The following is a 24,326-nucleotide window of genomic DNA, read 5'->3' on the forward strand; positions in this document are numbered from 1 at the left end:
TGGGTGGCTTACAATTAAAAAGTTCAATCATATACAGCACACAGCATAACCAGAGGCTGTGTTCATAATAGCCCTTTTTTGTAAATCCTATAAATTTTATACTGAAGCTTGCCATCCTGATCTTATCCATGTGTGTTTGTGTTTATTCCCATGCTTAGTATTTATTCACTGTGTGCAAATGCATCCTTACAAACTTGTCCAGAGACATCAGATGGAGTGGTGTATTGTTTTATTAAATCAGTATCCATAAACCTTACCCCAGTCCAGCTTCAGTCTCTATTGATCTCCACCTATGCACATATAGTTCTCTTGCCCCATACATGGTTCAATCCACTGTTACTCTTCCAGCACTCTTGTAGACTGGTTACGCTGATGCCTCCCACCACCACTCTGTCTTTCCATATATAGTTAGGCAGATGCATATGTGTAGCTGCTGCTCTGTAACTCTGCCTGGCAGCAGCTGGCCTAAGATAGAGCAGTTAATGGACAAACATCTGGCATAGCTCTTCCTAATGATGGCAGTGCTCCTGCTAAACAAGGACATCCCAGCGTTGTAGCACTAATGCTTTGCTATTACCAGGCTATTCTCTTTCCTCCTCATCTTCTGGACCAAAAGAGGTTGTGGGCAGCTGAAGAAAATCAGCTGGGGAGGGAGCAACACATTTTCCCCTTCATCTCTCTTCCTAGTCAGGAATTTATTCACAAGAATGTGAAATGCTGCCTCAGGGCTCAAGGCCAAGCCAAAAGCATAGAATTTCATCCAAACCCAGTCTCCAATGTGGTACTGATGAAAAAGCTAACTAGTGCTGTGGAAGAATACAGTTGATACGTGTGTTTTTGTATACCTAATTTTCTGTATATAATAGATTTTGCTTATATTATTTTAGATATTTACATTTGGAGGTGGAAGATTTCTCTGGGTTGGAGGTCACAAGATAGATTTTTGTCTAGTGGCTGTCCAAAGATTTTCAGGTGATGTAATGTCACTGGAAACAATTTTCTGGTGATGCAATACAGGAATATCAATTGAATAGGTGAGGCTGGGCATTTCCAGAGTAATTGTTTGCTTTGTTTGGAGACATGATGAGAATTTAAGAGTAGAGATGAGAGTGTTACGTTTCACAGAAATTTCATGTTCTGATTCCTATCCCAAAATATAATGCCCACTCCCAACAGAGCAAAAATCATACCCCTCCTTCAAATTAAAGTCAGATATTGGCAGTGTGAGGGGACCATCAAGGGAAGGCTATAGGCTGCCTGCCCTATGATATCTAAAGGAGTGCAATAACGTGCAGACTCTGTTCTTTCCTTTTAAAGTTGCTCACATCAAACTGTGTAATTGAAATGCCGTAATGTGCAATGTTTTTTGTATGTATGTCACCCAGCTTTCACAACCACACAATGCTGTTTACTTCCATGCTCTATGAGAGGTAGTGTTTCTTCAGATGTTTCCCTGCCCCCATTTGCTTGTTAATTCTTGATTTTTGGCTATCAGCCAAGAGGATACAATTCCCTATAGGCAGCTAATTACTCTCCATATCTTAGAGCAGTGAAAAAAAAATTCTTTGCTATAGACCTCTTCCCAGTAGAAAAAAAAATCAGGTGTTCAAGCGGAAAAAATATTTTTCTGTATTAATATCATCAACAGTAGCAATGGTATTAAGCAATAAGCTTTCTTTTTTACATACACATTGCTAAAATCTGTGTAACATGAACAGGTTTTTGACAGACCAAAGCCTCAGCCTGAAATTTACTGATTAGGAAGTATTATAGCTGTAACATTTCTAATGTTACACTGTAGTGCAATGATTTAAAGTAGAATGATTTAAATATCAAGACAATCAAATGGTTCAACTGATTTTATTTAGAATGGGTCCAATGCAATTTTCCATTTGGGTTCCATATTTCAGATTCACCCTTTGTATTCCTCAGAACACTATAGGAAGTCTTAAAAATCAGTTTAATATAAGAAAGAATGTGAATCCTTAGTACCTGCTGGACATTTATATACGTTTCTGACACGGGACTCAAATGTACTTGTTTTTTTATGTTGTCAAAAGGAAATCCAGGCATGCAAATAATTCTAAAGATGCCTTTTTTTTAAAAAAAAAATATCTGACTTAGCTTTTGTAACAGGTCTATCGTTTCAAGCTGAATACCATGCATTTAAGTTTAAGCCTTCTGCAATCTGCTCTTGGCCATTGCAGAAGTGAACAGGAAAATATGCTCACCCTACTGGGAAGATGAGAATTATTTGGCCACCAGTTCCTTACAATCTCCCACTTATGGGTTCCTCCAATTTCTACCTGACCTTCATGGGATCAGACTGATTTTACTGGTGAACAATTGCACTCCACATATCACACAGCTAGCACATTTTGACACACGGAGTGCTTTTCCTTTTAAATACTAGTCTTTGTGTCTTTGCTAGAATCCTGACTTTTTATTTTAATGAACATAAGGTCATGTTACAGAGCACAAATGAGGTCTAAAATTCAGCCACAGCAGACCACAGCTCCACAGAAAACACATCTTCAAGGTAGGCTGACCTGCTTGAAAAAAGAGATTAAAAACAGCACAGCAAACATGGATCTTCAATGCACTGTTTCTCTAATTAAATATTAACGGCTTCATTTCACATTTAAATGAATTAAGCATCAATGGATGGAATTTCCACTACCACCAGCTGTTGTTGCTGTGCCATGGGAAAAAGCAGGTGACAATGTGGCTCAGATGGGAGAAGGGGGACATGGTTGATAGGGGCAAGTGATCTCAGCATCTGCACTAAAGTGACGTAAGATGATCCATCGATCATTCACCAGTTTCAAAATATAATCTTCTACAGCATTTCCCTTCCTTTCCTTTGTAAACAGATCTGCTCATAAATAATTTGGATGTCTCCATGACATTCATGATACTTAACAGAAGCTGAAGTAGAAAAGGATGGATGTGGTATACAGCATCGAGAAAATGTCAAAAAGTACTTCATTTTGTGGTTGAGTTGTGTTGTTTAGCGTCTGATGAGTGGATTGCAAGTTGTATCAGCCGTCAGACACGGGAGGAGTGACCCATCCATATTTTTCATGGGTCTTCACCAAGCTCTTAAAAGTTGCTTCAGCTTCCTTACGACTAAAGGACTTTTTAGATTTTCCAGCTTTTCTGCAGATGCGGCCCTGAAAGTAAGAAAATAACCAAGAGAAGAAAATTTAGGACTCTGGTATTCCACAGATACTGGCAATAATACCACAATTTATTACGTATTGGGGCTTTCCATTGGCAAAGCTTCTCTTTACCAGAAAACACATTGATGACAAATTTTTTGCCACAAATTTCTCTAGCTGTCCCACCCATTATTTTCTATAATTCTGGCTCACTTCTACCCTTTTTTTTCCTGGAGAAACTAGCAGAAAATGCATGGAAGTGCAACTACCCACCACATTTACTTTCTAAGTGTTCCAGAGAGCTATTATTGTGAACAGAAAGAATGCTAGAGGCTGTTTTCAAACTTTGTGTTATGCCAGTTTCTTATTTGCATATTTTGAAATCCAAATACATGAAATCGGGTAGAAATGCACCCTGTTGCCTACCCTTTTGTAGACTGCTTTGTGTCGTTACTGCACAATTTTTCAAGGATTATGTGGAAAAAAATCAGAAGGAAACACAGTAATTTAGAACTTTAAAAAGCATTTCACTCATATTTCTAAAAAGACATTAATTCGTAGCTCTACCATCTGTCCTGAAAGTCTTTAGAGAAAAGAAGACGTCACACCCCCAACAGTCATTTCCAGGCCTCCATGTCTTTGCATCAATGTCTATGTTCTGCCCACCTAACACCTGTGTTACATCTGCTACTTATCCACTCAATATTATTTCTCCCTTGGAATATAAGAACAGGGGTAATAAAAGCATTATCCTCTTCTTGCTCCTTCAAAATTGTATTTGGGAAAGATAAAGGTCTTTAAAATGCACTATCTTCTAACTTTGTGTGCAAATGCTGGGAGTGTGTGTGTGGGAGTGTGAGTGGACATTTCCTAAACCCTGTAATGTTGGCTTCTTAAAATGAGAGCCATTCTTAAAGGGGAGCGGAAGACATTTTTATCTGTGAAATGGAAGATTCTATGCAAAAGACCCACAGTTGGAATGATAACAACAAAAAGACAATCTTTATTCTTTGTACTTTCTTCATCTCTTAATAGCTTTGTAAGCCATAGCTAAATTTCTAAGCTAGGTTAAATAACTTTGGGAAAAAAGGTAAGTTAGGAAGTAGACGCAGAGATTCAGGGAGCATTTTCTGTGAGTTTGGAATGTTCTCCCTTTAAATAAACAAAATGTGCAGATCATTTTTTGTGGTTTGAAGAAAGAAGTCTATTTTACTGAAACTTGATCAACATTTTTCAAGTTTTCTTGGCATGATATGGCAATCCTTTTTTTCAGGAATTTTTAAATGTTAAGTCAAGCCTTCAGCCTTGGACCTTCCAGATGGGATTTATTCCACTACTAATGAAAGCCAACCTGCTTAGCATTCTTGATCAGCTAGGGTCAGATAGATGCCGCCATTTTGGTTCATCAGCTAAAACATTAAGACACTTGAATATAATGATTAAGAACAACCAAATATGAGATGCAGAATACACAACTTTTTTTCTGTAGAGGTATCTTAAAAATACTAGACTGAACTCAGCAAATATCAACAACATTGATTATAGTATAATCACTATACCATCCTAAAGTCTTGTTTTGTTTTTCTATACAAACTAGGTCTTAGCAGGAAACAGCACCTGGGTAACCTTGTTTGGGTTCTGAAACAGCAGTTTGATACTTGGGTGGGAGATCTCCAAAGAATATCAAAGTTGTAGACTGAGAAGTTAAAAAATCATCCTGGACAAAGGCAATGGAAAGCGCTTCTTACTGCTGCTAAGAATACTACTTGGGCATGTCCATGAAATCCAGGAATCCAACTTTATTTAAAGCACACTTTGTGTAATATATGTACATTGCTTTAGTCTTATGCAACTTTGAAAGAAACCTCAAACTGCTGTTTGCTAGAATGCAAGAATTTTGTAATGACCCTCTGGCCTCAGAGGACTGCAGTTTCCAGAATTCCCCAAGAAAATCTTATCCTTAAGTCTAAGGTGCAGCCATGCCTAGTAAATCTATTACAAAGGAGAGATGTTCAGGGACATGAATTTCAGAAAGGAAAGACAGAGATAGGAGGCAAAGAGAAGAGACAAGGAAACAAACAAGGAAATAAAGACTGTAAGACAAAGTTGAAAGCCAATTTATTTAACTAGCAAATTGGAAACGTCATATACACATGCACAAGAAAGTACTACCTGTATGAGGCAATATCCTACAGGAAGTATAGTGGAGAAAATAAATCGAGCGAACAAAATGGAGACTGCTCCTCCCACCTCCATCTTTTTGGCTATGACCAGGGTCAAACCCAATTCATCTCTGCTTAATCCCATCAAACCCAAAATTGACCTTCCCTGGCACTGTAGTTTTAGTTTAACAGAAGCCTGTATGAAACTCTGAACTTATGAAATCACTTTGTCTCCGTTTGCTTCTCTGCATCCTAGGTTCTCTATGGGTCTTTCCCAACTACTGAATTAAATTATTATCCATGTATCCTTGAATTGGCAGAAGGCATGAAACTGCTGTTCCTCACTGTGGATCTATATTGTTTCTTCCCAGGCACATTCCCCCAGCACAACTACCTTTGCCAGGAAATAAAGCCTCATAAGATATACACCCCTTAAGGTTGTGCTTAAGGTGTTGGACGGGTTTGGAATAAGGGGAAAAATACTAGTTTAGTAAAAGTACTGTTTATGATATGTTAAGGCTGTTTCCCAAAGGGCTGGAGATGACATCAAGGAAATGTGGGAGAAAATTCCTGTTGCCAAGGAGCAATTGTGTTGTGGGTAGATGGAAATGGGGACCACGGCCCAAGAGTGACTCAGAATGTGCAATAAAATGAACGAGTGCTTGTGTTTAAATGTTAACACTTCTCGTACAAACAATGGATTGGATGTAGAATTCGATTGAATCGACTGGATATAGAAGGGATCTGAGAGAAAATTACTGGTAGTATGGAAGGCTGCTTTTACATTCTATACCATTGGGGACCTCAGGAGAGAAATTGGCTGCTCCATAAACAAATGCTATGAACTTCTTGAAAAGGTTTACCATTCAGGAACAACTTGTTTTAACCATGCCAGATTCATATGTAATCCTAGACTAAAAATATTGTGTTTTACCAACAACACTTAATGACCCAATTCCAACTTCATACTAGGTAAAAATCAAACAAATCTCATCAAAAGTGACAAACGCTTCAAAGAACTTGTCATCCTTCTTAGAATTGCCATTTGTACTCAGTGGGGGAAAAATAATCACTTTATGATAATTGCTTGTTCATGGTACCTGCAGTCAGCTTTGTTTTTCAAAGCAGTGGCTGGAGTAACTGATCTCCATTTACATTTCTTATGAGCTATTTGTTTGACTGGAAATATACTGCCTTTCTGAAAGTATCATTCTTACCAAATTGCGAATTAATCGGCAATGAAAATCCTGGAAAAAGTTCTACAATGATTGCCCTGATTTTGGAGCATGTTGACTGGAGGAAGAGCTCACCAGTGCTCAGGAGGATTTTAAATTTACTGACTTTACTGCTTATATGTGCTTAGTATAATAAAGTTCTTTATGGGAAAAGTGCTTGTTTCACAAAAGACACGTGTTTGCTTTTTTGCATGGTTTTATATCCTGCCCGTCAAGCAGTTCGAAAGCATGCAACTGAGAGTAGATAAATAGATACCACTTCAATGGGAAGGTAACAGCGTTCCGTGCGCTTCATCCTTCTGGCCACATGACTATGGAAGGGGCTTTGGACAATGCTGGCTCCCTTGGCTAGGAAATGGAGATGAGCACTGCCCCCTAGAGCTGGACAGGACTGGACAGGCTGAAGAAATGAATTTTTTTAATTTAGATTTCTGTTTAGGCATAATAAAGTAGTAAGATTTTGATAATAAAATACTTTGTGGAATAACAAAAGATCCGGACTTCAGTATTTAAGCCAGGAGTCCCCAACTCCTGGTCCATGGACTGGTACTAGGCCGCAGCATGCCAGCAACCGGTCCGCACAAACAAGCAAAACCTCATCCGTGGGATGCAGGCAGCACACAAAACCACACACTCTCCGGTCCATGGAAAAACTTTTCTCCACGGAATCGGTCCCTGGTGCCCAAAAGGTTGGGTGGGGACTTCTGATTTAAGCAATCCTTGAAAACGAAGGACTGTATTGCACAGAAAAAGCCCCTTCCTTATTCATCTTGAGCAGTTCACACTTAGATATATACTGGAACCAGAAAGCTGGTTTGATATACTATCTTGGTTTTTAATTTCCCTAATCTCATTAGTATCAATATGAAACCCTCTTGGCAATTCTGCTCATAAACTCAAATTCCAGGCGGTAGGATACCTTCTAGCATTCACTGGGAGCAATTTCTCTGGTTCACTCTCACTGCTTCCCCCTTATGACTATTCCTAGAACTCACATAACAAGGTAGTTCCTACAGAAATGGTCCCATTGCATCCAATTTGCAATAACAAGCTGGGAATGTTCTTGTCTGTGTTCTCCCCCAACTTCCCTTTGCTCAGTAGGTTATTCCTAGGGTATTGTGAGTTGTACTGTTCTAAAAAGTAGTAACTCCCAGTGTTACTGCATAAAGGCCCATGCATTAAGCAGACTACCTGCAATTTTCCAGGGTAGCTGACAATAGCTGATTATTCACATTTAAGCATAGGTGAATGCATAATTAACCTTATAACTTTCTCTGTTTGTAACTATGTTAACTATTTAAAAATGATCTGAAAAGGAGAATTTCATAAAACCAGAATTGCTTACTTAGTCTTGCCAGGCATATACAAACAATGGCAGACACACTAATTATTACATTTTTTGAAAAAAATGAAATGATAACATAAAATGAGACTGAAACCATGGTTGCTACAATCTGAGGTACCCATTCAGAAACCAGGGTTAGAAACGTAGGTATTTAACAAAAAAAGAAAAGAAAAGAAAGATTAAAGTGACAATCTAAAGCAGCAATCCCCAGCCTTTCCAGCTTGGCAGCCCGGTCCCTGAGGGGAGAAGAAGGGATTGCTCTGTGCGAGTTATAGGCGCATGCACACAGCTCTATTTGTCCGAGTGGCAGATGCGGCATGTGCCCGCCGCTCACACAAATCAACATTTCGCACAGAAGTGCCCGCTGCTCACATGAGTAGAGTTTGCACGTGAGCGCAAGCGCCCACAACTCACACAAGTGGAGCTACATGCATGCACGCCCCTTGCTGCTCTCTTGCGCGGCCAGATAGTGGGCCACAGCCTGGGGGGGACCCCGAAGATATGACACTCCCCTGACCATCAACCCTATGCAGGAAAGACTCTTGATCACACTCATATTATTTCAGAAACCTACCTTCAGAATTAAAAGCTTGAGATCATAATCCAGGAGATGCTAAAGCAGCACTTGTATGCACTACATCCCTCCCAAATTCTGCTTGTATGGCATCTGCAGGACCCCAAAACTGTTTTAAAAAATGTTTTTTAAACTGCTGAAACTTTCCTAGATTCAGCAATATCCAATGAGATTTCAACAATTTTGCCTGAAATATATTGGCTGGTTTGATTCACTGGCTCTGCAAATAGTTTTTTTTTTTCAAATTAGCTATCTTGTTCGGAAATTTACTTTATATCATAACAAAAGATGAGAATACTAAAATGTGAATTATTAAAGAATGTTTGCTTACACTCATTATTTATCAGAAGATGGTGTAGAATTTTATGAAAATGAGGAAAGTAAGAAGAATTGATTGGTGTTTGTGTATATGTCTATGTGTGTGTGTGTATATATATTCACAAACCACTACACACAAACACACACACATACACACACACAAATTCTTTCAGGAGCTCAAGTGCATGTCATTCCAATAAATCCTGTTTATAATCAGTTGTGTACAAATCCTGCTATTATCAGCAGGGTTCAGCCAAGCATAATAATTATAGCTTCTATGACCAAATGTTCCTGAATGTTTGAGTTTTCTATGTTCTTACTATAGAATTGTTACTCCCTTTTGGAGCTTTATTCAGGAAAAAAACAAAATAGCTCCGTCCCTTGAGCCATGAAACTCTTTCTTGAAATATCATTATCTGCATTCCTTTTCTTATTCTGTAGAGGAAGAGTGATTCTCCTCCCCTCTATTCTGTATTCTGTTTTATAAAATAATTATGACACAGTCCTTTTAGGCAGAAAACATTACAGGAGCCCTGGTGGCGCAATGGTTAGAATGCAGTATTGCAGGCTAACTCTGCCCATAGCCTGGAGTTCGATCCTGATGGGCTCAAGGTTGACTCAGCCTTTCATCCTTCTGAGGTTGGTAAAATGAGGATCCAGATTGTTGGGGGCAATATGATGACATTTGTAAACCGCTCAGAGAGTGCTGTAAAGCACTATGAAGTGGTATATAAGTCTAGTGCTGTTGCGATTGCTATTACAAACTTGAGACACTCATCAGGGGTGTCAAACTGCCGGCCCACGGGCCGGTTGCATCAAACAGAGGCTGCACCCACCCCAGCTCCGGCAATGCAAAAAAAGTCACGATACATCGTGACACGTCATGTGACACGGCAAATTTGACACCCGTGCACTACATGAACCACATACTCCTATCTCATTAGGTTTTATCTGCAATTCAACCAAATCACAACTTGATCCTAAAGTTAGATTTGGCATGGTCACTTTGTGAAAGAATGGGCTGAAGGCTTATATCATTTTTATTTTTTAAAGAAAGCCAGCAGGATATTTGTAGGACCCAAAAGCATTCTAGAAATAAAGATTAGTCTTGAAGTTGGTACTTTGCCTTGCCATATGTTATAACCTTCTATTATATTTTTCTTTTAAAAAATCTGAAACAAAATCTAATGGATTCTGAAGCTTGGCAAGTATTATGGAAGGTCTCTGGAGGTATTACAGCAGAGACCAAATTTTATGTAATTTATATTCATTTCAGTGCTGCCTGCACCAGAGTACTTCCTGCCAGATTTTACTCCTTATTTTAAACTTATTCAGAAATAACATATATTGACTTAAATGGAAATTCTGAATAGACATGCATTGCAACCCTTCTGCTATCAAGATAATTTCATGGGAATTAGCTTGTTGATCATGGCCAATGTTAATCATGATAACTAAATGACACTTCAACATTCCAAGACACACATAACACTGAGTGTTAAACAAAGAGAACAGTCCATGGAACAGGCATAACTTATATAATATCCTGCAAATGTTCTTCATCAGGGGTCCCCATCCCCCGGTCCATGGACCGGTCCCGGTCCGCAGCATGCCAACAACCGGTCCGCACAAACAAGCAAAGCCCTATCCGTGGGATGCAGGCAGCACACAAAACCACGCACTCTCTGGTCCATGGAAAAACCTCTCTCCACGGAACTGGTCCCTGGTGCCCAAAAGGTTGGGGACCTGTTCTTGATTACAATCCTTCTACAGTAATCCCTTTTCATTTTGAGCCCTAGTAATAAGCTTCTCCAGTTTCAGCTGTCCACTTTGGGATGGATATGTTGAGCTTTCCAATCTATAATCTAGATGTACTGGATGTCAGCTCCCAGAATTCTCAGCCAAAATAATGGTGCTGGCTGAGAAGTCTTTAAGAGATACAAAATACAAAACTCAGGAAGCTATCTAGTTGGCAAAACCTGGGATAAATGATCCTATTGTCTTATGTATTTTTATTTTTTAAAAAAACTATCACCATTGCCTAATTAAAATGACAGAAATTCTAAAAATATTATAAAGGGATGCAAGGTGTCAATTTATAAAGATAGCAGAAAAATGACTACAATAGTGTACATTTCAACATCTCTCCTGGCAGATGAGAAAAGAGAGTCGTAATGGAATCAATGTTTCTCTCACTGATCAGAGCACTTTGGTACAGCCTGTCTTAGCAACAGAATGATCACCGTTATATAACACAGAGTGGCTCTAAATGCTTGATAGCAGTTGCTCAGATTATCAGGAAATTACTGACCACTCTGTACTTTTAATGATAACTCCTTTATTCCTAATGCCATTTTTAGTAAGAATAAAATATTTTGTGCCTGTTTGCAGTAATTTATTTCATTTGTTTCCCTTGGCTGTTAAATACTACTGCATAAAAAACAGGTAGCCTGTTTTATATTAAAAATATAGGAAATAAAAACCAGTGATTGAATTCTAGTGAAATATTGCAGGGTGAATTACTGACAGATACTGAATATGCCATTCTTGTCTGTTCAGAAGGAAGAGCCATTTATTTAAAGCAGTCTTTCTCATTATTAAATGATTTTAAGATATAAACTTTAAAAGCCTTCTATTTATTAGATTTTTGGCTCATCCTGAAAATCTAAGCAGTCTCTACTTTTTAGACTTTAAATAAGGCCAGAGCTGTATATAGGAATGCTGAAAAACATATCCCAGAAGACAAGGGCCAACCAATTATCTACCGTTGCCATGAAAACAGTCAGCAGTTGAGATCAACTTGAAGGAGTTTTTAGTTTGTAATATTTTTAATCTAAAGAAAGTATTTTTCAGTTATGACATAAAACCTTTACACTATTTCTGATTCCCTTCTCCCACATGATTAAAGAAGTATCGAAAGCTTATGTTAAATAAGCATATTTAAGTCATCATCCGGTTCATTTTAAAATGCTCATCCTTTATGTATTTGTGAAAGATAACCTTCTATTAAAACATGAAGCTAGAACAAAAGAGTAAGTCACTACATTGTTAAGGAATTGTGAATTTATTAGTTCAGTCTCTTTTTTCAATGATAGCTAGTTATTTGATCCCAGGGACTCAATGGAATCTGATCTCTTTGGGCAATGCAGAGCAAAGCATAATCTCATTAAAATAAGAGGCATAAAAGCCATGAAGTGAAGCTAAGATTAAGGAGATAAAGTTAATTTATCTTTAAGGTATCACAAGAGTCATTATCTGTTTTTGGAAGAGTAATGGTTGAGTCACAGAAAGCAATTAAGTAGAAGCCTATTTTCTATTTGCCAGGCTATAAAAAACTCAAGCACAACCGATTTACATTACGTATAAAGGGATATGAATTTAGTCAAGTAAATAATGAAATATGACACAATACATTTGTTTAATTAAATATACAAACACTTCTCCCCAAAATGGATATTTACAGAATATAAATATTTACAATACTTATTTTATCAGGGAAACAAAACCCACAGATCTTTACTAAAGAATTTTGGAAATGGAGGAATAGGATTGTATTCAATGTCATACTGTTCGTGGAAAAATGAACATGGATTGCTTGCATCAAGAAAACTCTTCTATCATAACCTTGGATGGGGATCAACGATTGCAGGAATGGAAATGGAATATTTGAACCAAATGTACAATATTTTCTAAAACTTGAAAATCTATTTCTCTAAGGGTTTTCTTATAAAGAGAGGCAATCCCCCCACTCCACTGCTTCATTTTTAGTCCTTGATAAATGAAACATCAATCACTCTGAAATCTGAGAAACTTATATTGTTTATTGCTCATCAGGCAAAAAAGTATTTTCTCACTAATGGAATATAATTTCATTGTGTTTTGGCAGACAAAAACTAGATAAATGTATTCATACTTTTAAGTATGGAAGATGGACCATTTCAATTAAAGCAATACATACAGTTGTTTCAGAATTGAAAAAGTTATAATTTAATAGAAACTTGATTTAAATCAATACACAAATTATTCTCTTGGTAATTTAAATGATACTTTTACTCATTTTAGAAAAGGGTGCGTAGTCCACTATCTATTTAATGGAATGTCGTTTATTGGTGCACTAATAATATATTCAGGGTGTTAACTTAGTAATATACAGTATCATGCAGTATGCTTACCTGGTAGGGTAGTTATTTTCAATGTTTAGGTTATTTTCTAAAATATTTGACTTTTCACAGACTAATTCCAGTTGGATTTAATTCTAAATAACTCTCCTACTAGAGAGCTGAAGGCAACCAATAACCACTGGACATTGTCCTTCTATGGAAGAATATTATTGCAAGTGGTAGACTGACCTGATCTTTATAGTTCTCCACAACCACAGGAAATTTGTTGCCTTCCTCTGTGCTGTAAATGGGGCTGGTGTGAGTGAGCTTGAATTGGTTTGTAATGCATTATTGCAGGCAAGCTTGGGGATACTTTTGATATACAGATAATCCTCTTTGTTCAGTGACTGTTCAAAATTATGATGGCCCTGAACGAATGGTACCTATGACTAGTCTTTGGAGTTCCAGCTCTGCAGTATCCACTAGTCATATGATCACAATTTCCAATGTTCCCTGCCAGCTTCTCACAAGCAAAGTCAAAGGGAAGTTTTGGCAGGAAGTTAGAAGTCGTGATCATGAAGTACACACCCTTAATGATCTGTGCGGCTTTCCTTTAAAAATGGCAATTGGGACTGCTGAAATTGCTATTACTGAGCAATACAATCACATGATGTCATGGTTTATGACTGTACTGATTAACAATGGAAATTTCAGTCCCAACTGCCATTATAACCCATACAGTGGGTTTTTCTTTTATGTGGACTACAACAATTCTATTACAAAGAATTTGGGAACTATTGTATTAATTTAATAATCTGGCAAGTTTTTGGCTATATGTAGGAATCAATGCCAGAGATCTTCAGTACTCCTAACATACCAGCTGTAAAGTCCTTGGACAACTGGTTGGAGATATAGGAACACAGAACTTATGGTTAAATACTATATAGATCTATAACAACCATCTAAATTCTCTATTTGGAAATTAACATAAATGAAAAAAGTCATTCAAGGTACCGGTAGTTAAAAAGGGAAAAAAATAGCATACATTCTAATTCAGACAGCCACTCTGGATCTTATGCAGAGAGTTGCAGGTAACTTATAATTTTTTATCCAAATATTTACTAGTTATGTAAAACATCCTGAGCAGTGTAAACCATCAACTTGGAATAAATATAAAATATGATAAAATACATCAACTATAACTAATGACCATGAACAATGCATCAGCATTATCCTGAGATGCTTTCAGCACATCACAGCATGCTTTATTTTAGTGTGTGGGGAGGTGAGGGTAAGTGGAAAAAGTATTAGGAGAATAGGCACCATAGTAGGGGGAAAAACTGTTTACCTGATTGATGCTAATGAATATCTGTAAATAGCCAGGAATAACTAAATGGGAGAAAATATCTGTTTGGGTATCCTATTCTTACCAGTTAATAACCAAACCTTAACTCCAGTGTATTAACAAGGGTAGCTTTGGCAGAGGGCTAACTTTTTTTCCAGATCCTGCAGATATTAATGAGATAGATAGATAGATAGATAGATAGATAGATAGATAGATAGATAGATAGATAGATAGATAGATAGATAGATAGATAGATAGATGTGTTTATATTACATATTGGGCTGTTAGTTTTAGTGATGATTGTTATAGCATCTGTCTGCCAACAGAACAGACATTGCTCTTTAGCCTTCTCAATAAGGCCTCCAAAGATGTTTCACAGAATTTGTGGACTTTTCAGATAAATTGCTGTAGTGGGGTACTTGAGTGAAGGCAAAAAGAATGACCTCCTCCTTGCATGGCGGCATAGTATGTAATACAAGACTGCACCCACAGCAGTCAGAGCTGCATTTCAATGCAATTTTAAGATTTTATCCTTTCATTTAATAGGTTAATAAAGAGTCACTGATTTAGTCTTAAGAGATTAATAAGCTTAATGTGCATTAATGCAGTTTAATTTTTAACAACACGTATTTAAATATTTTATTTTAATTTTTTAAAATAAAATTTATACATTGCCTCAGACTCTGGGCATTTCACAGTAGATATAATAAAACACAAGTATCTAATTTAACATATTAGAATTTTTTAAAAGTGATTTAAAAGTAGTCACCCATTTATATTCATTTTATAAGCAGGTGAAAGTTTTTAGACTTTAAAATTAAACAGTAATCTTTCCAAGCCTTATGTAAATGTCTAGTATAGCGCTTGAGATATTGGACCGGCACAGGGGAGCGTTGAATTTGTGCTTCACCCTCAGCCATCAAAACTCATTGGAATCTGAGTCAGTCACCCTCAGCGCAACCTACAGGGTGATTGTTCTAGACAATAGAAAGAAACACTATGAATTGAAGAGATATATAAATCTATTAAATAAATATTTTAAAAAAGGGCACAACCTAACAGAAAAAAATTCAAAAGACTGCACCAAGAAATTAACATTTCCTCCATTTCAACGAGATTTAAGCTGAAGAATTCATTGTACTGGGATTTTTCTGGTATCATTCATTGCCCACTATACTTGTACTCCCTTGATTCAACTAAACATATATTACACTAAATGCCTATTCACAATTTATCTGTGTTATATTAATTATTGCCCAATGCTTTACACTGCCATTTGAAAAACAGAGAAATGTTAAGAAAAATTCTTCAAGATGCAGAAGTGCAATTACTTGAAAATAGGGGCTGCAATGGTTAGTATATACCAAGCTGAATTTAAAGCAGCAAAAAATTGCTTTGCTCTATGATCACAGATACATTTCTAGAAAGAAATCAGCATAAAGCATATTAAAGATCTTGATGCCATTCTCTGGGTAGGATTTTACAGTTATGCAGTGCATGTACACCTATCTTTGCACTTGGAATTTATATTGGGTTGAACCTGAAACAGGAAGATAATTTAGACAAAGGAGAAGGTAATCTGGTCAAAAGTTTTTTGGGTTTCCAACTCATTTATCTCAGCAAGGTTTTGAACTCTTTCAGATTATATAAATAGCTGGCATCACAACAGCCTAATTCTACTTACTGTAGTACTACCATATGGAAAACACATATCAGAATTTTGTTAAAATGGAAAAGCTTCGTTTATTTAGGTTAGCAGTCAGCAAACTATAGTCCACAGGCCAAATCTGGTCCACTGTTTGTTTTCATACAAACAATCCTTGAATGGATAAAGAGGCAGTTCTCCAAGTCCGAGCCTCAACCGAGGTCCCAGGTAATGGTGGAGCTAAGGGCTGGGGTAGCCTAGGCCAGGGGTAGGCAACCTTGGCTCTTTTATGACTCGTGGACTTCCACTCCCAGAATTCCTGAGCCAGCATGGCTGGCTCAGGAATTCTGGGAGTTGACGTCCACGAGTCATAAAAGAGCCAAGGTTGCCTACCCCTGGCCTAGGCAGTGACTTACCATCAGCCTTCTTGTTGGAGGGCTAGCACTGTTCAGTGGCTGCTGTGCGCCTTGGCCTCTAACCAGGTCCACAGAGGTGGAAGAGGGAGAAGATCTAGCCCTTTAAGGAAAATATTTGCAGATTTCCAATTTAGAGCAAAGGTGTTGTGGCTCTATCCTTCCAAAAGAAACCAATTAAATGCCTACTGTACATCATGAACCTTATTAGTTCACCTTATTTCAAGATCCTGGCTCTTACGCCCGCAACTGTACACATGAATATGATTCTCTCCCCCTGCCCCAATTTTTCGCCACAATAACGGCGACATTGTGGCAAAGGATTGTGTAAGTTATTTTTCTACAGTCTATATCCTGTTAATCAAGAATTTGATAAATCCTTGTGCTTTGAGACAGAGTGAAAGTAAAAGGAGGTAAGTATATAACTAGTCTTTATTCACTCACGTTAGATTAATTGTAACTGCAATATTTTTTGTTCTTTCTGTATGCCACAAATTGCCTTTCATTAAACCAGAGGAAAAATCTTTGAAGCATTGTATAAAAGAAAATAATTAATGCACACATCCACCCACCCTTTCACAAAAAGTGGTGGATCACAAGAGACATCTCTTCCCATTTCCATAATTCCAAAGGCCAGCCAGCATGAAATAAACCAGAATGTAGAAGTGTATGAAGATAATCTTGATGAAGATATGCAGGAACCATTAAGAGAGGCTAAATGGCAATTTAGTCTTGGGGAAGTGGATAACATGAGAAAGAAACTTAGAACAACCCTGCCTTGATTCTGCTTGGTATAAGAGGAGACAGAAGGTAAACTTTGACAGGCTTTCAAGAATCTGTTATCATATCCTATAACAATAAAATAGCGCTTCTATCCTCCTCATAGTGCTCGTTTTCTGACCTGGCCTACTTCAAGCATAGTTTGGGGGCATACCATGGACTCCACCTGTTGGGTACATGCTATTTACCACTTCATAAACTGGTATAAAAATTGAAGGCTTGGGTTTACACAAAACACTAAGCCAAAGCAGTTATAGGATGGCTTAGCGCACTCTATGAACTCAGCCTCTGATTAAATCTCTTAAATGATAAGGTCACCAGCAATATTGATATATCTGCTAATGAAGTGATGAGAGTCTTCTACAATGCTGCAGTGAAGCAAGCTGAGCCACATCTGGAGATGAAATAGAGATAGCTGCAACATCTTAAATAATCCAACTCAGGCACTTAGCTAAAAAACTCATCAAGACCAAGCCATTCCCAATCCAGGACACTTGTGAGCAAATCTCCCTTACTGAACACAGAATTAAGTTGCCAGAATATATTTAGGGCCATCAGAGAAAGCCCCCCATGTTTCACCCAATCAGATTCTAGTTCCATCAAGCCCCCCCCTCTCTCTCAAGGTAGCCCCCCCCCTGCCCCAGCACCGCAAGTATTCCTCAGCAGCGAGGAGAAACTTCCTTACCTGGCCTTTCACAAGGCTAGCGGCAAACTGGCGCATGACAGCCTCAACGGTGTAGGCGCTTGACCATCCTCGGGGAGTGAGCAGCTCCATGCAGATGGCTCCGCCATCGAGGACGTAGCCGTTCTCCAAGCGCGGGCTGAGCACCCGCATGAAGGGCGGCGCGAAGGGGAAGTTGTCTGGGAAAGTGAGGTTGAGAAGGATGTATTCAGTGTTGGTCTCCTTCATGTCCTGCCACAGCACCGAGTCCTTGTCCACCTGGTGCAGCTTCACGTTCCAGTCGAAGAGGCTCTCGTCCACAAGCTCTACCGAGATGAAGCGGTCGCTCAGGCGGGCGATGTCCTGCAGCTCCTTCATTAGCCGTCGGGTGCGCACTTGTGTGCAGTGCGCCTGCCGGCTGGCCGGCACCAAAGACGTGGAAACCAAGGCCGAGCCGGAGCGGCTAATGCCGCTGCCCCCTCCTAAAGGTTGCTCCTTCGCGGAGCCCGCCTCTTTGCCGCCTCCGGGGTGCTGCGCTTTTTCTTTCCCGGCGTCGTGGGCCGCCGGCTGCTGCTTCGCCAGCTCCAGGACCTTCTTCGGCTTGTTGCGAGCCGGGCTACCACCTCGGCTGCTGCAGCTCTCTCTGCTGGGGCTGCCGCAGCCGCTAGCCGGCGTGGCTTGCAGCTGCTGCTTATTCTTATGGTTGCTTTTGCCTCGCAGCGAGGAGCCCTGCTGGAGGCTGCCGCGCCGGTGATGATGGTGCTTGGGGTCCTCCGTGTCCCTATTGTGAAGGCGAATCAGCCCGATTTTCCGGAGTAGAGTAGCCATTCTCCAACGGCCTTGAGGGGGTCGCCGAAGCGGCAGGGCAAAACGGGGCTAGGCAAACCGCAGGGGGAAGGCGGACCTCAGATCGGCCACCTGTCCGAGCTAATTAAACCGGCGACCTGGGATCCCCGGAGTTCCAAAGCCGATCGAAACAGAGGAAGCCGGAAGGACGGAGAAAGGGGGGGGGGTGAAGGATGCGATCTGGATGGTACTTCTGGCTCGATTGCTCCCCCAGCTTCGTTCCCCGCCGTTCAGATCCCTCCTTTCAGCAGCGCCGTCGGCAACATTGCAGCATTCGCAGCGCCTCTCCCGGAATCACCAAAGCTCCGCTGCCGTGGCCATTGAATCCCCCGTTGGAAAGGAGGGGGAAGCACCCCCAGCAGCCCCCTTTACCTCCGCCCACTCGCGCAGGCACGCTGCTGGTACCGCAGGAGGCCCCTCGCTTTCACAATAACCTTCAGGTCTTATTGACCGAAAATAAAAACGGGATCTTATCCAAGAATCATCCACCCCCCTCTTTCTTTTTGCGCGAATCAAAAATCACCCACCCACCGGCGCAGAGCGCAGCGAGGGGGAGAAGGAGGGATCCCGAGGCAGTCTCCCTCCCGCCCCGCTCCGCCGGTCGACAACGTCGGTCTGCTGAAAAATGTCCTCGCTAGCAAGCGGTGCTCCTTCTTCAAATGCGCTTCTGGAAAAGCGGCACTGGTTGCCTTCTTCTCCTTTGTTCCACCTCGGGGCTTCTCCCGCTTGGAAGCCGGCAGCCGGGACCGTTTATGGACTGAAGGCGTTTACGCTCGGGATTAAAAAAAAAAAAAAAAAGCAAGCAAGCTGTGGGAAGGGTTGGAGAGCTGTCTTCTTTGCGCAAAAGAAGGCGACCTTCTTTAACGAGCCTGGCGTCCTGCCCTTTAGCTCACCTCTTCGACAACAGAGGTGGGGGGGAACCCGAGTCAGCCGCGCGGCGGGCTCTCTCCTCCTCCTCCCTTGCAGAGTCTGCCGCGCTTCTGCAGCGGATCTGACATTACTGGCGTCGGGGAGGAGAAAAAGCGGGCTAAACTCCACCCCGCTACTCTGTATGCTCACGAAGAGGACGTCCTAGGCGAAAGCTCACGTGGTGGTAGGCCGGGCTCTCCCTAGCTGGAGTGAAGGGGGAGCGAGTGGGAATTATGTTGTGAGGGACGGATGCGGGAGCGATGCGTGATGCTTTTCTCTTAGCCTCAAAGCGTCGGTTTTCCCGGCTTTCTTCGCCCCTTCACCGGTGCCAGGCAAACAACAGATTATCTGCCTTTTGGGGGGGCTTATAAAATTGCACTAACTTAACTACCGTGGTCCTGCTTTAAAACGAGGGTCGATTGTATGTATTGGTAAATGCAAAAGGAGACAAAATAGGGAGCGTTTGGGATGCAGCGATAATAGAAATTTACAACAATTTTCTTCAAATAATTTTTGTTATTTTCCCCAAAGACAAAGCCATGTGTGAGAAACAGCACTGTGGTGGGTTGGGAAAGAAATCTGGTACCTGTATACTGTACTTGGCATCATCACGTCTTTAACACGTGATGGAACCCCTTAAAACAGAAAATAGAAATGCAAAACTACGTTGTTTTATAAAATTTAGTCCGTATGATTACATGTTTGAATAATAGCCTCTTGGGTCCCATAACAACTTAAAGACTTAATGTTCATTTCTCTACAATATTAAAATATGTATTTTTGAAGAGAATGGTGTGGTGGCCAAGGGGTGAAGACGCTAGCCTCCTCACTAGGAAGGTTGAAAGCTCAATCCTAGATAGTGGCAGAAGTTTCTGTCCCAAGGTGTAAAAAAAAAATCCCCCACCAAACTGTGAACTCAGCGTGGCAGTGTCAGGAAAGGCATCGCGCCAGTAAATGCTCTGGGCTCTATCCAGTTGTCCCAACTCTTATTGCAAATTAAGGGATTACAGGGTCGTAAAAGGGTATCTAAGTCAATTATTAAAAGCAGTTACATTTGAGTAATTACATATATAATTACTTAAATGTAACTGCTTTTAATAATTGACGTAGATCACATTTTTCATATTGTCATTCACTTATTAAGCAAGCTTTCCAAAGACAAAGACAAACAAAGACAATCTGGTTTATAATTAGAGATTTTCTAATCCACCTGTCTTGAACTGCCAAATTTAGATCTAATTAAAGATAAAACTTTATTTAGTCTTCTCTCTTTGTATCTAAGCAGTAGTACTAATCAAGAACACTTCCATGTTTTGCATTCGACTGATGACTAGATGGACCCACTATTCCATTCTCTGCGGGAAACACTGTCAGTATTGATCCCTCCTCTGACATACCGAAGCAACACACCAATAACTTTCCAAATGTGTTTCAAGAATTCTTTGTCTGCCTGAAGATTTAAGCTTGCTTTTCTTTCCATGTGGGTTAATTTCAATTAGTGGTAGGCAGGGATGAAGAGAATGCGAGTGCTGGAGGTTTTAGTTTTCTCCTGCTTGAGTAGAGCACAGGCAGTGGAGATTTTATTTTCCCTCTTCTGGGAAAGTCCAGGGCTGATAGATGCCTTTTGCTTCCCTCTTTGGAATGATAAATATTCAATTGCAAATTCTTCCGACTTTTCTTCCAGTACATGCATCTTCAATAATAATGTATTAATAATATAAGTTATATAGAATGGAATGAAATACAATAGAACAGAGAACAGTATTGGGGTGGGATGGAATGCAATGGAATTATATAAAGTAATATGGCAGGGGTAGGCAACCTTGGTTCTTGTATGACTCATGGACTTCAACTCCCAGAATTCCTGAGCCAGCCATGCTGGCTCAGGAATTCTGGGAGTTGAAGTCCACAAGTCATACAAGAGCCAAGGTTGCCTACCCCTGTAATATGGGTTTCACTTTCAGTGCTTGTCTCTAAAATCAATATTTTCCCTCTTTTTTATATTGCAAAATAATTTTAAGTAGGGTAATATATCACTTTTAAAAAACATTTTTAATTTTTTTCATTCTGCTATTTGAAATGAGTTACACATTTAGCTATGTCTTATCATTACTTACATTCCTATGACTTCAACTTGAGTCACTTGAAAGTTATTGCAATCCAGGAATCAGATCTCCTAATGACAAAAAAAATCAGAAAAAACCATCACAGCAATTTCAAGAGAAGGATGATGCCTGCATGGTCTCTGATAACCATGTCTTTTTTTAAAAGAAGGACTTAGTCATTCAGTGAAACACAAATTTATTTATTTATTTATTAACAAATTACTCAAGGCAGTAGACATATCCAACATTTCCTCCTCCTCCTCCAATTTTCCTCACAGCAGCAGCCCTGTGAGGTGGGTTGGGCTGAGAGAGAGTGACTCCGCTCACTTTCAGGATTAGAACTCACCGTCTCCTGTTTTCTAGCCTGGTGCCTTGAGCATTAGACAAACTAGACCAGACTGGCTCATACACATACTATCACATCATCCTGAAGGCAGGTTTTTTCAATGCTGCTAAGAAGATCCTTCCTTGAGCAATTTTCTAGCTTCCTATATGTTGCATTATTCTGCCCACCTTTTAATTTTTTGTAGTTCTTGTTCTCTAGGAATCTCTGCCAACCTTACAGGTCCTCACATACTTCAAGTGCTTCATCAGTACGTGATACTAAAACATGTTTCTCTTTCTTTAAATATATTCCACCAAATCAGGTCTTCCCTTGCTTTTTTTTCTGACCATTTCTCTGGACAATTCCTGGCTTGGAATAATGGCTACAACATATCTGGAAAGCACCAGGTTGGAATGACTGCAGTTGAAATTAATCTTTTTTCTGACTCTCCCATCTTATTTTTTCTCTTCTTCTTAAGCACATCTTCCCTAGGACACAGATCTGACTTTTGCTTCTACTGTCCTCTAGGTCATGTGCATTGAAAATATATTTATAAAAAGGATTTTATGACTATGCTAAGACGACTGGAACCATGTTTGAACTAGAGAAGCTCATGACCTACACAGTCAAGAGAAATGACAAAAAAAAGCTCATTCATATCAATCAAAAGGTAGCAGGGATCAAAGGAGGTAATAACAATAGGTTCCACAGGGCATGGGAGAAATACTTTCTGAACATATTCTTCTCTAGGATGATATCCAGATGAAAGGAAAAGTAAGCCATAGTGCAGGAAGACTGGGGCCAGTGCCTTCTACCTTTTAGGTTCAGAAAAGAACAATCAGTACTTGATGTCATTTAGTCAAAGCTGCTGTTACATACTTTGCTCTACTTTTCATTTCTCTCATTCCTTGTTAGAGTCTACCATTTCATTTTTGTCTACAGTTTTTTCCCTCTTGGAATACATACTTTCTAGTTCCCATGGCAACGTCCATCTTTCTCTATTTGTTCCCCAAGGACTCTTCCTTGCGGTTGTTGCATCTTCTTTCTCTTTGCCGAAGCTATTTCTGGGATTCTTCTGGTATCATCCATTGCCCATTGTACTTGTATCCTCTTGGTTGAACTGAACATATATTACATTAAATGCCTATGCCCAAACTTCGTCTTTCTGCAGTATTTCAATTGCTTCCAGTTATCCCAATAGTTGTTTTCAATAGTGGGTTGGATTTTTCGTGATGTGAAATAAATGGACAGGAAGATGTCATTTCCCCCCCTTTATAATAGAATTTGAAGTTATGTAATGAAGAAAGTGCTAAGACAAACAAGGTTTTCATAAACTAATTATGTCATAAGATGAAATGATAGCTGCCAGGTTTGATTATTTTGAAGGATGATTAAACAACTCTAGAAATAGCAATTTGGTCTAGTGGTTAAGGCATCAGGCTTTAAAACCAAGAGACTGTGAGTTCTAGTCCCACCTTTGGCATAAAGTCACTTTCTTTCAGCCTTAGGAGGAAATGGCAAACCGCTGCCAAAAAAAAACCTTGCCAAGAAAACTACAAGGATTAATCCAGGCAGTTGCCAGGAGTCAAGTCTGACTTGAAGGCACGAAAAACAAACAAGCAAAAACTCTATGGATGGTAAGGATTTCAGTGTCATGGTGGCTCTATGCTACTCTCGGTATCAGAAATATATGGGTAGTCCTTGACTTACAACCATTTGTTTAGTGACTGAAGTTATGAGAGCACTGGGGAAAAAGTGACTTACAGTCGGTCCCCACACTTACAACCATTGCCGCATCCTACGTTCACATGATCAAAATTTGGGTACTTGGCAACCGGTTTGTATTTATGACCTGAAGTCACATGATTGCCATTTATGACCTTCCAGCTGCCTTCTGGCAAGCAAAGTTAATAAGAGAAAGCCAGATTCACTTAGCAACTGCCTGATTCACTTAACTTGCAACAGTGATTTGGTTAACAACTGTGGCAAAATAGATCATAAAATTGGGTACAACTTATTTAACAACCACGTTGCTTAGCAATGGAAATTCTGGTCTCTACTGTCATAAACTGAAGACTATCTGTAATGTCTTTCAGTTCTAATAATTGGAAAATGTGAATGAGTTCACGTCTTGCTTCTGAGTTTCTGCTTTTCTTCTCTTAGAACAGAATATTGGATTGTTTTTGTTCTTCTAGGGCTCTTTTTAGGTTCAAATCTTCCTAATCATTTTCGCTTCTACCAGCACAGTCATCATCACACCTAACATTTGAAACACTTTTATTGAGTGTTTGCGTGCTTAATAACACATTATCTCTAATACATCTCTGAACAGTAGGTCAGTATTTATCGCCAAATTGCAGATGGAGAATTAAGAGACTGCATGATGCTGCCTTACTGTCTTC

The 24,326-nt window shown here is 39.7% G+C and overlaps 1 protein-coding gene across 1 annotated transcript; it reads right to left on the reverse strand.

Annotated features, from left to right (window-relative positions):
* Positions 1 to 1,844: 1,844 nt before the first annotated feature.
* UBE2QL1 (ubiquitin conjugating enzyme E2 Q family like 1) lies at positions 1,845 to 18,262 on the reverse strand. The gene is made up of 2 exons (XM_015818819.1): positions 17,764 to 18,262; positions 1,845 to 3,173 (listed from the first exon to the last, which is right to left on the reverse strand). The coding sequence occupies exons 1-2, from the start codon at positions 18,115 to 18,117 to the stop codon at positions 3,042 to 3,044; spliced, it is 486 nt and encodes a 161-aa protein (XP_015674305.1). The 5' UTR covers positions 18,118 to 18,262; the 3' UTR covers positions 1,845 to 3,041.
* Positions 18,263 to 24,326: the final 6,064 nt, after the last annotated feature.

Source organism: Protobothrops mucrosquamatus, unplaced genomic scaffold (assembly GCF_001527695.2).
Source record: "Protobothrops mucrosquamatus isolate PMUCROS unplaced genomic scaffold, P.Mucros_1.0 scaffold797, whole genome shotgun sequence".
Lineage (NCBI taxonomy): Eukaryota > Metazoa > Chordata > Lepidosauria > Squamata > Viperidae > Protobothrops > Protobothrops mucrosquamatus.